The sequence below is a fragment of the Anabrus simplex genome, chromosome 11 (assembly GCF_040414725.1).
Source record: "Anabrus simplex isolate iqAnaSimp1 chromosome 11, ASM4041472v1, whole genome shotgun sequence".
NCBI lineage: Eukaryota > Metazoa > Arthropoda > Insecta > Orthoptera > Tettigoniidae > Anabrus > Anabrus simplex.
Window position 1 is genome coordinate 86169396 of NC_090275.1, and position 18679 is coordinate 86188074.

General features: G+C 38.2%; 1 protein-coding gene across 2 annotated transcripts in view; it reads left to right on the forward strand.

Annotated features, from left to right (window-relative positions):
• The window catches only part of LOC136883437 (fatty acid synthase), an 844467-nt gene that overhangs the window by 424939 nt on the left and 400849 nt on the right, over positions 1–18679 (forward strand). For both annotated transcript variants that reach the window (XM_068229660.1, XM_068229661.1), the window contains one exon: positions 1557–1805. In XM_068229660.1, coding sequence (XP_068085761.1) covers positions 1557–1805 — 249 coding nt within the window. The remainder of the gene's footprint in view (positions 1–1556; positions 1806–18679) is intronic.

The following is an 18679-nucleotide window of genomic DNA, read 5'->3' on the forward strand; positions in this document are numbered from 1 at the left end:
AGTATAACATCACCTGTAAATAGCCTTATCTGTGATTCCAGTTCTTTACTCATATATATATATTGCCAGAATCCTACAAGTTGAGCCTCACTGGAATAACTTTTCCTAAATCCGAACTGCCATCTGTCACACTAGTCAGTAATTCTGCAAACATGTCTGATATAATCAGAAAAGGCTATATTGGAAGTTCTTTTGTAAAATAGTACCTTTCTATACACATCAACAAAAGAAAGTGGTTACGTGCTTTACACTACCACATGGCACCACTACCGTTAACTGAAAATACGTCATTTTGGATGACTGTTACTTTTCCTGGAAAGCCCCTCAATTTTTTTTACCAAGTGATAGAAGAATATTTGCTTTGTGTTATGTACAATTAAATAAATAAATAAGTAAATAAATGAGGTTACTAAACAAGAGTTGCCAACGGCCATAGCCTTGTTGAAACATCAGATCCTGTGAGATCTCAGAAGTTAAGCAACATTGGGCGTGGTCAAGATTTGGATGGGTTGCCACGCGCTGTTGGTGGGGGGTAAGGGAATGAAGTAGCGGAAAGGAACTGGCCACCTTACTGTACGTAAACTCCGGCTCAGGCACAGCTCTGCGGAGGTTTGAACCTGCCTTCGGGCAGAATAAACCCTTACCTTACCTTACTTTGCCTTAAACAAGAGTCAATGCAGATTTTTGTCTGATGAGTCATTGCAAGTCATTGCAGTTCTAAAAGTTCACTATCGACACAAGTGTTCTTATTTCGCTTTTCTGAAACCTGGCTCCCTTAGTCAAGACATCATTTAAACCTGAAAGGTAACATTCATTAGACTTGAATACTAAGTCAGTATGGCAGCAGTTTCCGACCGGGCGAGTTGGATGTATGGTTAGGGGCACGCAGCTGTGTGCTTGCATCTGGGAGATAGTGCATTCGAACCCCACTGTTGGCAGTCCTGAAGATGGCTTTCCTTGGTTTCCCATTTTCACATTAGGCAAATGCTGGGACTCTTCCTTAAGGCCACGGCTCCTTCCTTCCAACTCCTAGCCCATTGTCACCATAATACCTATCTGTGTCGGTGCAACTAAAAAGTTCCCAAACTTTCAGCACTTGTGTCTTCCTTTCCTTGCAGATTATTTTGATCATGTTTGTATTTATTTTGGGGTATTTATCTTTGGTAAAGAAATGAAGCTCAGTAACAATACAGCTATGGAAGTGATTTTATGTAGCAAAATTAACTTCATGTTTATTTTATGCTTCCTCCCTTTTCCTGTATTTATTCCACCTCCTCCTTATCCTACACTTCTTGTATCAAGTCTGAAGATCTGTCAAGATGGCTCATAAATGACTTTTAAAGCCCACCCTTTTGATGAAGCTGGAAAGCAGAAACAAGCTTGTTGGGGGTTGAACAAGTACTGGAAATGAATATGTGGAGATTGTCCTTGTTCTTTAGTGTTTTCTTCTTTGTCCTTGTCTCCTCTTTTTATTGCTCCCTTTTTGTCTGTATATGTATTTTATGTTTCCTTGTTTTTTTACACTGTAGTTTTACCTTTATTTTTTATCTTTTCAGGCAAACTTTCATTTCTGTTATCATATTGCAAAAGTAGTGGCAAGTTTGAAGTCATAGAAGGTGGAGTTGCTATCGTCTCTGGCTATATTTATGCGGGTGACCATTCAGTGGGTTGCACCTTCAAAACACCCATTAAAGCAAGCAAAGATACCATAGACTTTTCAACCAGAGACATTTATAAGGAACTGAAGTTGAGAGGATACAACTATTCGGGCCTGTTTCGAAGCTTACTAAGTGTTGATCAAGAACGTAAGTGCTGGATTATTTCCTTTCTTTGCAATTTCTTTAAATAGCCTGTTACAAAAGCATCTGTTCTTCTTTTTCTTGAGAATATTGACTTTTACACCAATAATGCTGTTTTCCTCTGGATCTTTTCCAGTTCTCTTATCAAGTAATCCTGGTGTTGGTCCCATACACTGGAACCATAATATTCTAATTGGGGTCTTACAAGAGACTTATATGCCCTTTTCTTTACATCTTTACCACAATCCCTAAATACTCTAATAACAATGTGAAGAGATATGTAACCTTCCTTAACGGCATCGTCAGTATGATTACCCCAATGAAGGTCATTCCTTATATTAACACCTAGATACTTACAGTGTTGCAAATAAGGTACTATCATACCATGAACACAGTAATTAAAAGTGAGAGGACTTTTCCTCTTGGTGAATCTTACAACATGATTTTTCATCCCATTTGAGGCATTTAGAGTCTAAGTGGAAGTGGTGTAAGTCCAGATAAACTGATTTTTGTGAAATTGGGAATTAAATATATATGGGAATAAAAAACTCAGCATGTATTTTACAAATATAAATTTGATTTATTTGCAAAGAGAAAATAATACTTAACTCATTTCATGTGAATTTCAGTAAGTAGAATAAACATTTGAAATTACAATAATTTTTTGTAGAAATTATGGACTTCCTTCAGTTGTCTACTGGAAATTATTACAGATATTGAGTCCACAATATACCATTTTCATTTGAAGTTCGTAACTGACAAAATCCTTCTTAATAATGTTATTTGCTTTACTCCCACTAACTACTTTTACGGTTTTCGGAGATGCCGAGGTGCCAGAATTTCCCACAGGTGTTCTTCTACATGCCAGTATATTTACCAACACGAGGCTGATGTATTTGAGCACCTTCAAATACCACCGGAGTGAGCCAGGATCAAATCTGCCAAGTTTTTTAAAAATTTTTTTTTTCAGAAGGCCAGTGCCTTAACCGTCTGAGCCATTCAGGCCAGCTTAAAATGCATCTTAAAAACTACATCATTCTAATGTTTCCATTCACATTTCTTGTACTGATCTCACTTCTTTATACATTCACACATAGAACAAATCATTGTCTTCAGCATATACGAGGGCTATTTTTTTTTTTCAAGGTCCAATCGGTCGCGACAGTCAAACGCCCGCGGATATATGATGAACCGCTGCGCAGATGTGTTGCGCAACGTCTCTGAAATGACCGTTATGCGCCTCACCTCAGTCCCGTCAGTAGTGAACGTGCAGCGCGCTCGTAAACATGGCTACAACGATCGCTTCACCCGCCAAGTGTGAAGTGCGCGGCGTAATTCGATTTCTTCAGGCTGAGGGGTGCAATGCAGCCGAAATTCATCGCCGAATAAGTCGTGTGCATGGTGAAACGTGCATGAGCGACAGCAAAGTGCGACAATGGTGCAGGAACTTTACAGCAGGGCGTACAGACGTCCATGATGCAGGCGGCCAGAGAAGGAAGCGTGTGTCAACTGATGATCTTGTTCAGCGTGTGGATCAGGCAATTCGAGAAAATCGTCGGTTCACAATTTCTGTGTTGAGTGCTTCGTTTCCTAAAATTTCCAGGTCAGCTCTCTACACAATTGTGAGTGAGACACTTCAGTATCGCAAACTTTGTGCGAGATGGGTTCCGAAGATGCTGTCTGACCGTCACAAAACACAGCGAATGGGCGCCGCTTTAGCGTTTCTCCAGCGCTACCATGATGAAGGACCGGATTTTTTAAACAAAATTGTCACAGGGGAGGAGACGTGAGTTCATTTTGAAACGGAAGAAACAAAAGAGCAATCCAAACAGTGGATGCATTCGCACTCCCTGAGTAAGCCAAAGAAATTCAAGCGAACATTCTCCAACAGAAAGTGTATGGCTACTGTGTTCTGGGACCGGAAAGGAGTTCTGTTGGTGGAATTCATGGAACGTGGTTCCACCATCACTGCAGCCGCATACTGTGCGACTATTCAATGTCTACGACGGGCAATTCAGAATAAGCGGAGAGGGATGTTGTCATCAGGCATTGTCCTCCTCCATGACAATGCTCGGCCGCACACTGCAGCTGCCACCACGAACCTCCTGCAGCGTTTCCAGTGGGACGTTTTCGATCATCCAGCATACAGTCTGGACCTGGCTCCATCAGATTTTCACCTCTTTGCTCACATGAAACGCTGGCTAGGAGGACAGCGTTTTGACACCGACGAGGTGCTGCAGACCGGCGTACAAAGATGGTTACAGGCGCAGGCGGCGACGTTCTATCAAGAGGGCATTGACAAGTTGGTACCACGCTACGACAAATGTCTCAATCTGCGAGGCGACTATGTTGAAAAATAGCTGTGATGTATCAGTAAGTGTTACTAATAGAAAAGTGTCAAATTTGTACTGCTGTTTCATTTCGTGACCAATCGGACCTTGAAAAAAAAATAGCCCTCGTACATCATTTTGAGCAAGCTGTGGTTGATGAGTGTTTGAAATGCAAGGAAGATGCTTGAATAAATTGTAGTGGGTGGGAGGAATACAAGGCAGCAGATCCAACATATCTTTATCTTAGCATCAGTAACTGCATGTTGCTGCGTGTAGAGATGGTCTTGTTCTGATAGCTGTAATACTGCTCTTCTTCTACCTTTCTTTGCCAAATTACGTTCATGAAACTGTATGTCAGGATTGAGGCTGGTCTTGTATTTTAATGAAAAATTCACATCCCTTTTCTTACCTCAACCATCACACTTTTAGCCATTTAATAATGTAACCATCAATAGCTTTACATTCTCTTCACAAAGGCCTTCTTCCGATTTTGTGGTGGAAGAGAAGTCAGCATTCCTCATTTGAACTATTTTAAAAGGATTTTCTGGTTGTATAATCTTGTCCGGTGTATAGAAGAATCTTCCTTTTATTGATCTTCCAGCTCTCTACTATGGGAATCAACATCTATATCATCTGATGGCCAGGCAGGCATCAATTTTTAAAAATGAGGTAAAATCTCTCATAGTGCATTGGCACTGCCAGTGGCTTCAAGTAGCCTACACGGAGGCCTCCACAGTATGCACTAGCCATGCGTCGTGGTGGGTGTGCTACTTACCAACTGATGAGTCCAATTTAGCACACTGGGGCGAAACACTGGCAACCAGGAATGAGTTAGCTGGAAAATTTATAATGTCCAATAACGGACCAACTGTATTGGTACTTTCTAGGTCCCCGTACAGTCACTCACAATCCTGCAACTCATTTACTACTCTATACAGTATAACATCATCTGCAAATAGCCTTATCTGTGATCCCAGTTCTTTACACATCATTTATACAGGGTCGTCGGAGTACCAGCAATTGCCCTGGTACGATTTGAAAGAAAGAGCGGGCCTTGGGGGCTGGACGTAATAGCACAAGCAGTTTAAAATGCCAAAGATTTATTACATTTGTTGTTGTTTGAGTCATCAGTCCATAGACTGGTTTGATGCAGCGCTCCATGCCACCATATCCTGTGCTAACCTTTTCATTTCTACGTAACTATTGCATCCTACATCTGGTCTAATCTGCTTGTCATATTCATACCTTAGTCTACCCCTACCGTTCTTACCACCAACACTTCCTTCAAAAACCAAGTGAACAAGTCCTGGGTATCTTAAGATGTGTCCTATCATTCTATCTCTTCTTCTTGTCAAATTTAGCCAAATCAATCTCCTCTCACCAATTTGATTCAGTATCTCTTCATTCGTGATTCGATCTGTCCATCTCACCTTCAGCATTCTTCTGTAACACCACATTTCAAAAGCTTGTATTCTCTTTCTTTCTGAACTAGTTATCGTCCATGTTTCACTTCCATACAATGCCACGCTCCACACGAACGTCTTCAAAAACATCTTTCTAATTCCGATATCAATGTTTGAAGTGAGCAAATTTCTTTTCTTAAGAAAGCTCTTCCTTGCTTGTGCTAGTCTGCATTTTATATCCTCCTTACTTCTGCCATCGTTAGTTATTTTACTACCCAAGTAACATTATTCATCTACTTCCTTTAAGACTTCATTTCCTAATCTAATATTTCCTACATCACCTGCCTTCGTTCGACTGCACTCCATTACGTTTGTTTTTTACTTATTTATTTTCATCTTGTACTCCTTACCCAAGACTTCGTCCATACCATTCAGCAACTTCTCGAGATCTGCTGCAGTCCAATTCTGATTACTTCGTTAACAAAACAACTTTAAATGACTAAATGAACACACTCAATAAAATCAATAACTTACATGGTTATCTAATAGGAGAAGGGTTCTTTTTTTTTTTTTTTTTTTTTTAACCCGTTAACCTCGCAACACATAGTAGAGGGTACAAGCCCTCGCAAAATAAAACCTTGCCAAATTACAAAGTTCAAGAAGAGGAGAGTTCCCTGTCACTCACAACACCGGCCTAGTACCAGGTAATTCTGGGAACATGACAAAATCATCTTAAATTTAGGATATCCTGAGAAATTAACACAAATCATAAAAACAGTAACTACAAGCACAAGGTTTACACGCCCAAAGGGCTTATAAAAAACATTTTTCTCCAAACTTGCACTGGCACCTCACATTCTTCATACAAAATAATAGTTTGAATGGTCTCCAGCCTATTCCAAGTGATTACAAAAGAGACTTCGAGAATCTATATCCTTCAAACAATTTAAGATAACCCAACATAATATTTACAAGTGTCTGTCCCCATTCAACAAGGGGAATAAATATAGAGATTACAGCAATCTGTTTTACAGTGACTAGAATATGAACATAATTTTAACTTTGAATAATCAACGGAGCCAAAACCTTAAAGACACTTAGATATAGGACTTTACAGACACAGCCCTGTATGCTCTCAAAGAAAGTTCGCTTTTGACCACCTCAGTCCTCCCCTCATCCACAACTCACACCAAAAACCTTACAATCTTACAATCTTACCTCCATGCCCGCGCAAAGCGACTCTACTCTCATTGGCGGACGAAGAGAGGTGGGTACATAACCCTAGGACATGGAGCCAAGAGGGACACATGCCAACTTCGGGAGGATAAGTACTCCAGAGCGGGAACGAATTCCCTTTTACTCTGGAGTCATCATTAGGGAGAAGGGTGATAACTTTATTATATGTAAGGTTAAATAGTTCAAAAGTAAAACGTACAATTACACAAATACAGATTAAAAGGAAAAACTCAGACACACAGCTTGCAAGCATAATAAGAGGCCAAGCCATATAAAATGATAGGAGGTGGGGGAGAAGTTCACAAGGCACTGTCGGAAACAACGTGAAATCGATATATCAGCGTTAGGGGGTTGATCACACTGATAGATAATTTTGAAAGAAATAATATGATGTCTTGCACCATTGTGGTTGAAGTTAGCCAGTCAGATTGCTTCACGAGTGAATTCAAATGGGCTTTGCACAGCACTGTTGTTAAACCTGTACATAGCTTAAGACTGGCATGAGAACACAAGTTGAAGAATAAAAGGGGTTTGAATACAGACCTCCGAGCTGACAGGATTGTGGCTAAGCAAATACGCTGCGGTGACATTGGCTGAAACCAACATTGTGTTGGTGTTTTATGTTGAATTCTCAGTGTGGTTTCTCAAGCCATTCTTAAGTCACGTGGAGATGTAGCAACAGAGTAACGCAAAGCCCATTTGAATTCGCCTGCGAAGTGATATGATTGGCTAACCTCAGCAGCTAATAAATGACAATGGTGCAAGGTATCGAATTTTTTCTTTAAAATTATCTATCATTTTGACGAACCCTCTAATGTTCAGATACCCAGTTCACATTGCTTCCGAACACCCTGTATATAAGAAAACATAACGGTCCTATAATACGGCCCTGTGCCCCCCCCATACACACACACTTAGTCATTCCAGGATCAGATAACACTGCACCTACTCTAATTTTCTGAGTTCTATTTTCTAGGAATTTAGCTACCTATATGAACACTCTTTTTGTCTAGTCCAGTAGCTCTTGTTTTCATCAGTAACCTCCCATGATCTATGCTATCAAAAAGCCTTGGATAGGTCAGTGGTGATACAAACCATTTCACCTCCTGAATCTGAAGTATCTGCTCTATCCTGCTGGAATCCTGCAAGTCGAGCTTCACTGGAATAACCTTTCCTCAATATGAACGTCATTCTATTAAACCAGATAGTAATTCTGCAAACGCATCTAATATAATCAAAAAGGATACTTTCCCAAAGCTTACAAACAACACATGCCAAGCTTGTAAATAAAATTTAAAAAATTAAATGCAAAAACAAAATATAGAAATCCATCAGCTGAAATAATAGAACAGTATAAAGCATGTTGTAGACGAGTAATCAAAATGAAGAGAGAACTTAAAAGAAACATATTACTGAAATAAAATTGCAAAGGGAAACAATAATAAACAAATGTGGCCTACAGTTAGGGATATTCTCAGAAAATCTACTAACTTCCAAGAGATCTCTGAATTGAAATTTTGAAACATTACTCATACTTCTAAAAGGGGTATATGAGATACTTTAAATCTGTATTATATGAATTTGTTGCAGGATGCAGTGGAAAATCTCCCACCTCCAAAAGAAATTTCATTTCTTGAGAATTCACCTTGTCATTGTTCCTTAAACCGGCTACAGAAAATGAAATTGTGGGTATTATAAAATCCTTCAAATAAAAAAATAATGTTACGCATGATGGAATCAATAATGTCTTCTTGAAAAAGTAAGGTGATCAGTTATTATCATTAATTGATCAGTTATCATTAATTGTCCCTTTGATTAACATGTCATTAGAAAATGGAGTAGTACCAGACAGATGTAAAATTGGGGATAGATCAGATCCAGGCAATTACAGACCAGGTGTATTCTTATCTTTGCAAGATTACTCATGTCAGTAGTAAGAACAAGATTAAAGGAATACCTAAAATCATGTAACTTTTTCATTTAAATCAATAAGGCTTTGTTCCACATTGCTGCACTCATTTAGATTATTTATTTATTTATCATGTCAGAAGTACAAAGTAAACGAGACAAAAATTAAACAGAGGAAATTTTAAACATTGGTTGACCAAAAATTGGCCACGACAAGTGCATTTGGAGTTGTCCTCATTAGGTCTTTAATGGTACAAGTGGCTGGAGAAGAAGGGCACAGTAGAAGATGCTCGTTAGTCTGCTTAGTACCACACTTGCAGTAAACTGTCTCCACAGGAAGGCCCCATTTCTGTAGGTTGGTCTTGCATCTCGTGGTGCTGGAGCGTTATCGATTGAGAGCCTCCATGTCATCCACTTTTCAGAATGTCCAGGAGGAAGTTCTTCCTTTGGAACCATCCATTCTCTCAAATGTTGACATTTTCCCTGCCACATTGAGATTCTTGCTTGTTGTGGTGTTCCTTTAAGAGCTTCAGTGGTTGTCAAGAAGCTCTTTCTTGATTTCAGCCTAGGGTGTGCTGGTTGACAGGCATACAAAGGGTGGGCTTCGATAGTCATAGAATAGCCTTGCTTTTCTCATACCTAGCAGCAATATCACGTCGGATTTCAGGTGGTGCTATACCAGCGAGACAGTGGAGTATATCTATGGGAGTAGGTCTTAAACAACCTGTGATAATTACAGCAAGTGTCATTTAGTGCCACATCTATGTTTTTGGCACGGCAGGACTTATGCCACACGGAGCATGCATATTCAGCATTGGAGTAGCACAGTGCTAGCGCACTTGTTTTCACAGTGCATGGGTGAACTCCCCAGGTGGTGCCTCGAAGTTTCCGCACTATGGCAACATCTCAAGTAGCTAGTTTGATCCAGCCCTTTTCCTTTACGTTCTGTGCCCTCCACGCTCATTTTGTTAATGCTGCTGCTGCTCGATGGTAAGTTTTTAGCTTCTTGTGCTCATTTGGTAATATTTATGGGTTGTTATTATCATACCTGTTTTTATCTTTGTCGGGTTGCTATAATAATTCAATTCATTAAATTAGGAGACAAATGTCTATTTTTAAGATAATAAAACATGTTAACACACTCAGATTACATACTAAAGTAACTCGTACAGTACCAAGAAATAAGCGGAGTCTGCAGCTCACATCAGAATCACTCAATGACAAATGTAAAAACGGATCCATGCGTTAAATATTAATTACACAACTGGCCAACTTTTCCTTGTAAGTAGGTACACTACAATTAATCTCATTAAACTGAAATCTGTTTCCAGAACCTGTACACAAGAATTTCAATCCTCCCAGAAACACGGAATCACACAGAATATTAAAGGCGACGATAGCCAACCAAATATTCCACACGTAAATAATTAAGAGAACACAAAAGAAAATCGCACGAACCCGAATAAAAATATTGCTTAAATAATTTACAAATTATGAAGGGAAACACTTAAAATTCCACAGAAAACAAACAGTGGTACACACGAAGCATGCAGCTTCCCAAAACCAAGCCAACATCCCACTTAAAGACAAAAGGCAAGGCCCACACAAAATTAGCGTAGCGGAGATAAGATAAAAGTATGACACGCAATAATGAAAGAAAGGAAAGAAAACATGGATGCGAATAATCTGAGGGGGTAACCTTAAGTATCTTTAAAAAATGCTAGAAACAAATTTCAGCTTCCTCAACCACGATATTACAATAATATAATTATAATATTTTGAATTTAACATTTCCTCCAGCCACCTATTAACAGAGGATTTAAATGCCGGTTATAAAATTTTAATTTTAGGAGGCTCTGGAAAAGGGTAATGGTTGAATAAGACCGGAAATAAACCATCCCATTAAGTAATTAAACAATGATGCATAACAAAAACAATACTAGCACATGACGTCTTTCAAAACATAGATAACAGAGCAAAGGGATACCACCAATATGAACCAAGAAAAGTAGAAGGAAATCCACCAACTAAATTAATAACAATAACAAATTTAAGAAACAGAAAAAGGTCGGACAATAATCTAGTTAAATTAAAGGAATGGAATAATTTGCCTCTCACCCGCGCATATACCATGTTCCAGAATTACTCCATTATAATAATTTAAATATAGAACTTTACTAAAATCACGTTAAGCTACATTTTAACATTTAGAAGATACATTTTATATAATTCAAATGTCCGATGCAGAAGAAATTCCAGCTTAATTTAATGAATAAACGGTGGTCGACATGTCCATAAACTATAGGCCTAATTTCAATTACAGTAGCGGAGTAGACACGAAGTAATATTAACAGCGTTGCCAAAACCTTTTTTTAAATATAATAGATGTCACAGATAGCTTGATACATTCATCTTCTCCAAATAATCCGGCAGCAGAACAGTTTCGAAACAATTAAGAAGATACTTGTATTTACATCCTTGGGTGTCCAATTTAATATACGGTAATCCAATAGCTTACGTTCTAGCCCATTTTGTAATGAAGAACCCTTCTTCAGATAGTTCGGTCACACTAATATTAAAGAACAGTAAATATGAAACACACTACAACATTATTGCGCTACAACTAAGGCAAATGCCTTAATTAACGAGGCTATTAGCCTGGTTTATTAGACTCCACTCCAACAACTTTCAATCGCATTTTGTACACAACTCCTCCAAACGCGTCCATCTTGGCGATCTGCCGGGAACAGACTGGCGTGCAGGCCAGTGAGAAACACAGCGCTCAGCTTTCAGCAGTAGACCGGATGCGCACGCACTTCAACTGGTTTATTGGGCGAATCAGAAATTTCGAAGCTACCAACGTAACAATGGATTTAAAATGCATTTTAAATAGGATAGGTCAGGCACATAAATTAACGGCAGTTCAAACAATGGCCGAGAATGTTAGATAAAAGTCCCCACACACCAATACATATGTCCAACAAATGAGGGTATCGAAAATTATTGTCTCAGTACTCCCCTCCGAAAGCCAAAACACAGGGAGGCGAAAGATCAAGATGGTAGATACAAGATTATATGGCACAATTTCATTGTCCAAAATAAATCTTCACACGTTGATTACGGAAGGTGATAGTCCAACATATTAAGTACAGTAAACATGGAAAGGTCTTGCTTGGTTGAAGGATAGCAGTACTTCACCAAATACCAGTAGATAAACACGTTAAGTGTGACCAGAAGAGATACAACAGGGCCAGCGTTACATCACACACCACACAAGTTGACAGTACATAACGTAGTTTAATCACACCAGCACATAGCGTAGTAAGCAACCATGGGTGTTCGACACACTAGTTCTCCGTTCAGCAGATGCATGGGTGTAATGCCGCGCGATTAACACTGAAACACCACACACATGAGCAAAAGCGAGGGACCAAGTGCATATTTACAGACCGCAATGAACCAAAATGGTTCAACCACACATGTTAGGGACCACAAAATTTTTCCAACTAGGTTTCCAAGACACTTTTGTATTGTTTCAGTATGTTTCGAGGGATAATGCAAATTCCACATGCCTAAAATTACCAGGGATGATTCCTCCAATTTTGAGCTGAAGTTAAACACAGATGTAACATCGTTAACGTAACTATGTCAGACCACATTGTCGGTATTGGCATCAGAAGGATTACCAAAATAATGAAGTGATTTTACATAATTTAGTTGCCTAGTAAGCTAATATACACTAATTTTCTTGAAGTACAAATTTATGTGCTACAGTATTAACAATCCAACCTTTAAGTAAGAATTACACATTAAGAAAATGGGAAATAACTGAAATATTCCAAGACTTCAATATACTAGTATGGAGACTAAACACAAGAGATCAGAGAAAATAATTTTGAATATTTAAGATGGTTCATGGAATCCACTGGCAAATTACAGTAGATTTAGTCCCAGCAAGTTAACTAAAATTCAATAGACTCAACAAATTAATAGGTCGAAGACCATTATAATTTTCACATTCATTTACATGAAATACTTGCATTCTTCCACACATTACATAATTCCACAGGACAGTACAGATACCAGAAGGATCCCCAGACCAAGAACAGGAAATATTAATGACCAGGGGGTACAGGGAGGTAACTACGGAAAAGCATATTACTAGAGGGATGTAGCAGTATACATAATGACAAACCATCTACAAAAATTAGGTAACCCAGAACATAAAGATTAGGAAAATAGGTAACGAAGAGGCAGATAAAATTACAGAAAATACAACCATCCATAACCATAACGCAGCAACCACACGGAAGATCGACCCAGAATAAGAAGCAAGCAAAACAATAACTGGAGACTTCGTATGCATACTAATAGATGGTGGGGAGATCTCAAGGTGTGTCCGCAAGAGATTACCACACAACAATTACCGAGGCCAACAACCACATGATAGCCAACAATTACAGTCAGGACGATAGGGAACAACAGACCAGACATGAAAATGACATTACATCAACCAGAACCAGCTCTACGCAGCATAACAATGGCCAAAATTCAGGGAAAATTACATCTCCATATAAATAATCTTTGAATATAACGAGCACAGGTGTATTATCACAACCGTCAAGTGTTCAAAAGAACCTCTGGATAACCCAGGACTAATAATGTGGTGGCAATATAATGGTCCACCCTGTGTGATTATACCAATCACCACAGACACCCTATCAGCCAGTCGGAATACACGGGATATAATAAAACATAAACGATGAAGAAGTGATAGGTTACACGATGACAAAGCGCATGAGTTGATGGAGAAGAACTTTCAATCCATCAGTTGGGTCCCATACCCCAACGACGGACAAGGAATTTTAGGAACTGTCGCGACACTACCCCAAATGATCCCATACTCATAGGAATAGAACCCAAAACAGTCAGATGACAACCAGGCAACCATATAAAGTTGCAAAAACATGTAGGGTAGAGCCAGAAGCAACTGAATTACAAGGGTTTAGGCTACAAAACCAGATGAGAAACTAGCAAAGGCACCAACTAAGGAATACCTTATGTAAGGAAGCTAAATCAGAAGAGGTTACACAGAGACAATCACCAGTTGCAAGGAAAATTTCTCGTACACAAATTTTTCATAATAATACCAGATCACATACAACATCTGATCCACAGATACAAATCAAAAGAGACATAAGCTCTCATACCACTAGACATCAAATGAAGACATGATCAGGACAGTGTACATTAACAAAATGATGACATTTACCAAATACATTCCCATAACCCATAGAAAATGAACAGGAAGGAAGATGTAATGCAGAAGGTTCATTTCAGAACAGATTCCACAATTATTAGGTAACGAGCTGCACCAGTAACCACACAACAATTGCGAGACCCATAACCAAACTCCGAACATGAAGACACAATGAAAACGAAGGGTCGTTTCCGCGATAAGCCAGCTGTACTCCACACCAGAACTCAGAAATGAACCCAGACAATAACCATGAAGCACCAGTAACAAAACATAGGCAGAGCAACAAGAGACAAGGACAACCAAGAATCAACATATGCAGCAACCCACCAGGACTAGCAATGAAAAATCAGGAAGAATGAAAAATTTCACTCAAGCACATAGCCAAAACTGATATCATTAACCAGCACCAGAAGATCACACACATGAGTGACACCAGTCACACTTCATAAGCATCAGAGAATGAAACACAGAGCAAGAATTTAGTACACAGACACCTGACAGAAAATATGCAAGGGGAAGAAGCTAATACACAATGACCACAATTAACCAGGTTAACAAATAAATTAAGACCACACCTTATTACAACAAGACCACATGAGTGAAGTACATGCACACTGCAACAGAAGCTGAGCAAAAGGGAATGAGTAGTACCAAGAGAATTAAGACATGGATCATATGAGCTACAGAAATTAATCACTCCACAACAGAACTGATGGAACTACCTGACATGGACACATCAAATTAAAAAGATAATATAATCTCAGATGAACCATATAGACGTAGCCTATCACCATTCAACCAGGAATCGCATTTCAGAGTACATGACAACAAGAACACTGCCCAAGGTTACACTAACGGCATTAAACACAACAGTTCCAAGTGAGATTCTCATCAATACACCATAATCACATGACACTCATTCACGAGTTCAATACAGACCTACAACAGCACCATATCAAGAACAGGAACATGCACAAGAGCACACAAGGCAAAATAGGAAGAAATCCCACAGCACATGCCCCAGATATGAACCAATATACACAAGCAATAATTATCAACACATGAGAACTCACCACCTTAAATTAAACTCACAATAATAACAAAAGGCACATAGCAACCTAGACAAGGCAGGACAGGGAAAAAAAATAAAGGTGGGAGTAGAGAGTCACCATGGGTCAAGATTGTAAATCAATTTCACATGTTCAGGCCAAACAGCGAGGTGGGTACACAGTCACTGGAAGAGAAAATGTAATTACAATACAAAGTCATATCACTCAATCTGGACCACGAATGAAGCTGGAATAAAAACATCACTTAGAGATTAAATCAGGGTTACAACAGCAGTTCCAACACCCAACACAAATTAATCCAAGTAAATCCCACCAAGGACAGGCACTGCAATTCCAGGGAAAACCTATAGTACAACCAGAGGAAGCAGATAACAAGATCAAAGAACATCACATCATTAAGGTAAAATGTGGAAGAAATTTTCATTTATTTAAATCTGAAAGCAGATTAAGTAAATATTTCACAATAATTATTAATAAAGGTGAGAATGGTCTTCAACTTAACCCTACATGGCAGGTACAGAATAAGCAGACCCAAAACACAACAAGATTCCATGACCACAGGATATGGTAAATAAAACAAGCAGCAAGTGTACAGATACAGAGCCACACCATACTTCACGACCAAGAGGACAGCAACAAGGAAGTCTCGCTTACATATGAAATACACATACAGAGGAATTACTTTGGTCCATTTCAGTTTTACAATTTTTAAGTTTAAAAGGTTGGTCACTTTTAGCAGCTAGCAACGTTGACCTGGGCAACTTATCAAGTTGTTATAACAACAACAACCACCACAGAGATGCTACCACAACACTACTGTAACCCGACAAAGATAAAAACAGGTATGATAATAAAAACCCATAAATATCACCAAATGAGCACAAGAACCAAAATACTTACCATCAAGCAGCAGCAGCATTAACAAAATGAGCGTGGAGGGCACAGAACTTAAAGGAAAAGGGCTGGATCAAACTAGCTACTTGAGATGTTACCAGGTCAACATTACTAACTACTAAATGAAAGCAAAATTAACGTTTAAATAACTTGAACTTTACTTAAAAATTATAAAAAATTTAAACCAAATTGATGAATGAAAACTGAAGAACAAATAATAAATTTGTAAATAACCTGTTTGACTCATGGATAAAAATCAATTTTTAAAGCAATATGTATATTACGAGTGCGCACTCGGATAACAACGTTAAATAATTTTTATGAAGTAATAAATAAGTAAATAGAAGAAGAAAAAATCATTATAATAATTCAATTCATTAAAATAGGAGACAAATGTCTATTTTTAAGATAATAAATCGTGAAAACACACTCAGATTACACACTAAAGTAACTCTTACAGTACCAAGAAATAAGCGGAGTCTGCAGCTCGCATCAGAATCACTCAATGACAAATGTTAAAACGGATCCGTGCGTTAAATATTAATTACACAACTGGCCAACTTTTCCTTGTAAGTAGGTATACTACAATTAATCTCATTAAACTGAAATCTGTTTCCAGAATCTGTACACAAGAATTTCTATCATCCCAGAAACATGGAATCACACAGAATATTAAAGGCAACGATAGCCAACCAAATATTCCACACGTAAATAATTAAGAGAACACAAGAGAAAATCGCACGAACCCGAATAAAAATATCTCTCGAATAATTTACAAATTACGAAGGGAAACACTTAAAATTCCACAGAAAACAAACAATGGTACACACGAAGCATGCAGCTTCCCAAAACCAAACCAACATCCCACTTAAGACAATAGGCAAGGCCCCCACAAAATTAGCGTACCGGAGATAAGATAAAAATATGACACGCAATAATGAAAGAAAGGAAAGAAAACACGGATGCGAATAATCTGAGGAGAGTAACCTTAAGTATCTTTAAGAAATGCTAGAAACAAATTTTAGCTTCCTCAACCACGATATTACAATAATATAATTATAATATTTTGAATTTAACATTTCCTCCAACCACCTATTAACAGAGGATTTAAATGCCGGTTATAAAATTTTAATTTTTAGAAGGCCCTGGAAAACGGTAATGCCCGAATAAGACCGGAAATAAACCATCCCATTAAGTAATTAAACAATGATCCATAACGAACACAATACTAGCACATAATGTCTTTCAAAACATTGACAACAGTCCAACGGGTACCACAAATACGAACCAAGAAAAGTAGAAAGAAACCCACCAACAAAAATTAATAACAATATAACTTTAAGAAACAGAAAAAAAGCAGCACAAAGATAATCTCAGTTAAATTAAAGTAATGGAATAATAGGCCTCTCACCCGCGCAAATACCATGTTCCAGAATTACTCCATTCTAATAATTTGGATATAGAACTTTACCAAAATCACATTAAGCTACATTTTAACATTTAGAAGATACAATTTATATCATTCAAATGTCCGATGCAGAAGAAATTCCAGCTTAATTTAATGAATAAACGGTGGTCGACATGTCCATAAAATATAGGCCTAATTTCAATTACAGTAGCAGAGTAGACACGAAGTAATATTAACAGGGTTGCCAAAACCTTTTTTTAAATATAATAGATGTCACAGATAGCTTGATACACGCATTCTTCTTCTCCAAATAATCCGGCAGCAGAACAGTTTCGAAACAATTAAGAAGATACTTGTACTTACATCCTTGGGTGTCCAATTAAATATATGGTAATCCAATAACTTACGTTCTAGCCCATTTTGTAATGAAGAACCCTCCTTCAGATAGTTTGGTCACACTAATATTAAAGAACAGTAAATATGAAACACACTACAACATTATTGCCCTACAACTAAGGCAAATGCTTTAATTAATGAGGCTATTAGCCTGGTTTATCAGACTCTACTCCAACAACTTTCAATCGCATTTTGTACACAACTCCTCCATCTTGGCGATCTGCTGGGGACAGACTGGCATGCAGGCCAGTGAGAAACACAGCGCTCAGTTTTCAGCAGTAGACCGGATGCGCACGCACTTCAACTGGTTTATTGGGCGAATCAGAAACTTCGAAGCTACCGACGTAACAATGGATTTAAAATGCATTTTAAATAGGATAGTTCAGGCACATAAATTAACGGCAATTCAAACAATGGCCGAGTATGGTAGATAAAAGGGTATCGAAAATTATTGTCTCAATATTAGCATATTTGGTAATGTCTTTACTCATTTAGGTATGTTCTATGTAGTTACTCTGATAGAAAATTCCCTTGATAACAATAAAATTGCAACAGGCCTTTTCATCGACTTAGTGAAAGCATTTGTTACAGTTAATCATCCGCTCTTGTTGAATAAGTTAACAGCAGCAGGAACACAAAGAACAGCACACAGGTGGTTCCACAGTGACTTAATAGCAAGAAATCAATATGTATGTTTGAATGATACAGTCGGCTTTGAATCAACAGTTACATTTGATGTCCCTCAGGGGTCAATACTGGGACCAATACTCTTCCTGATATTTATTAAGGATATAGGAAACCTGGCACTATATGGTAAATTGCTGTTATTTGCAGATTATATGTTTCCTTTTTTTAAGAAGATGACACTGAAGAACAAATAATGGATAAAGTACAAAGAGATTTACATACTCTCTTACAATGGATGACTGAAAACAGTCTTGTTTTAAGTAATTCTAAAACCAAACATATGTTTTC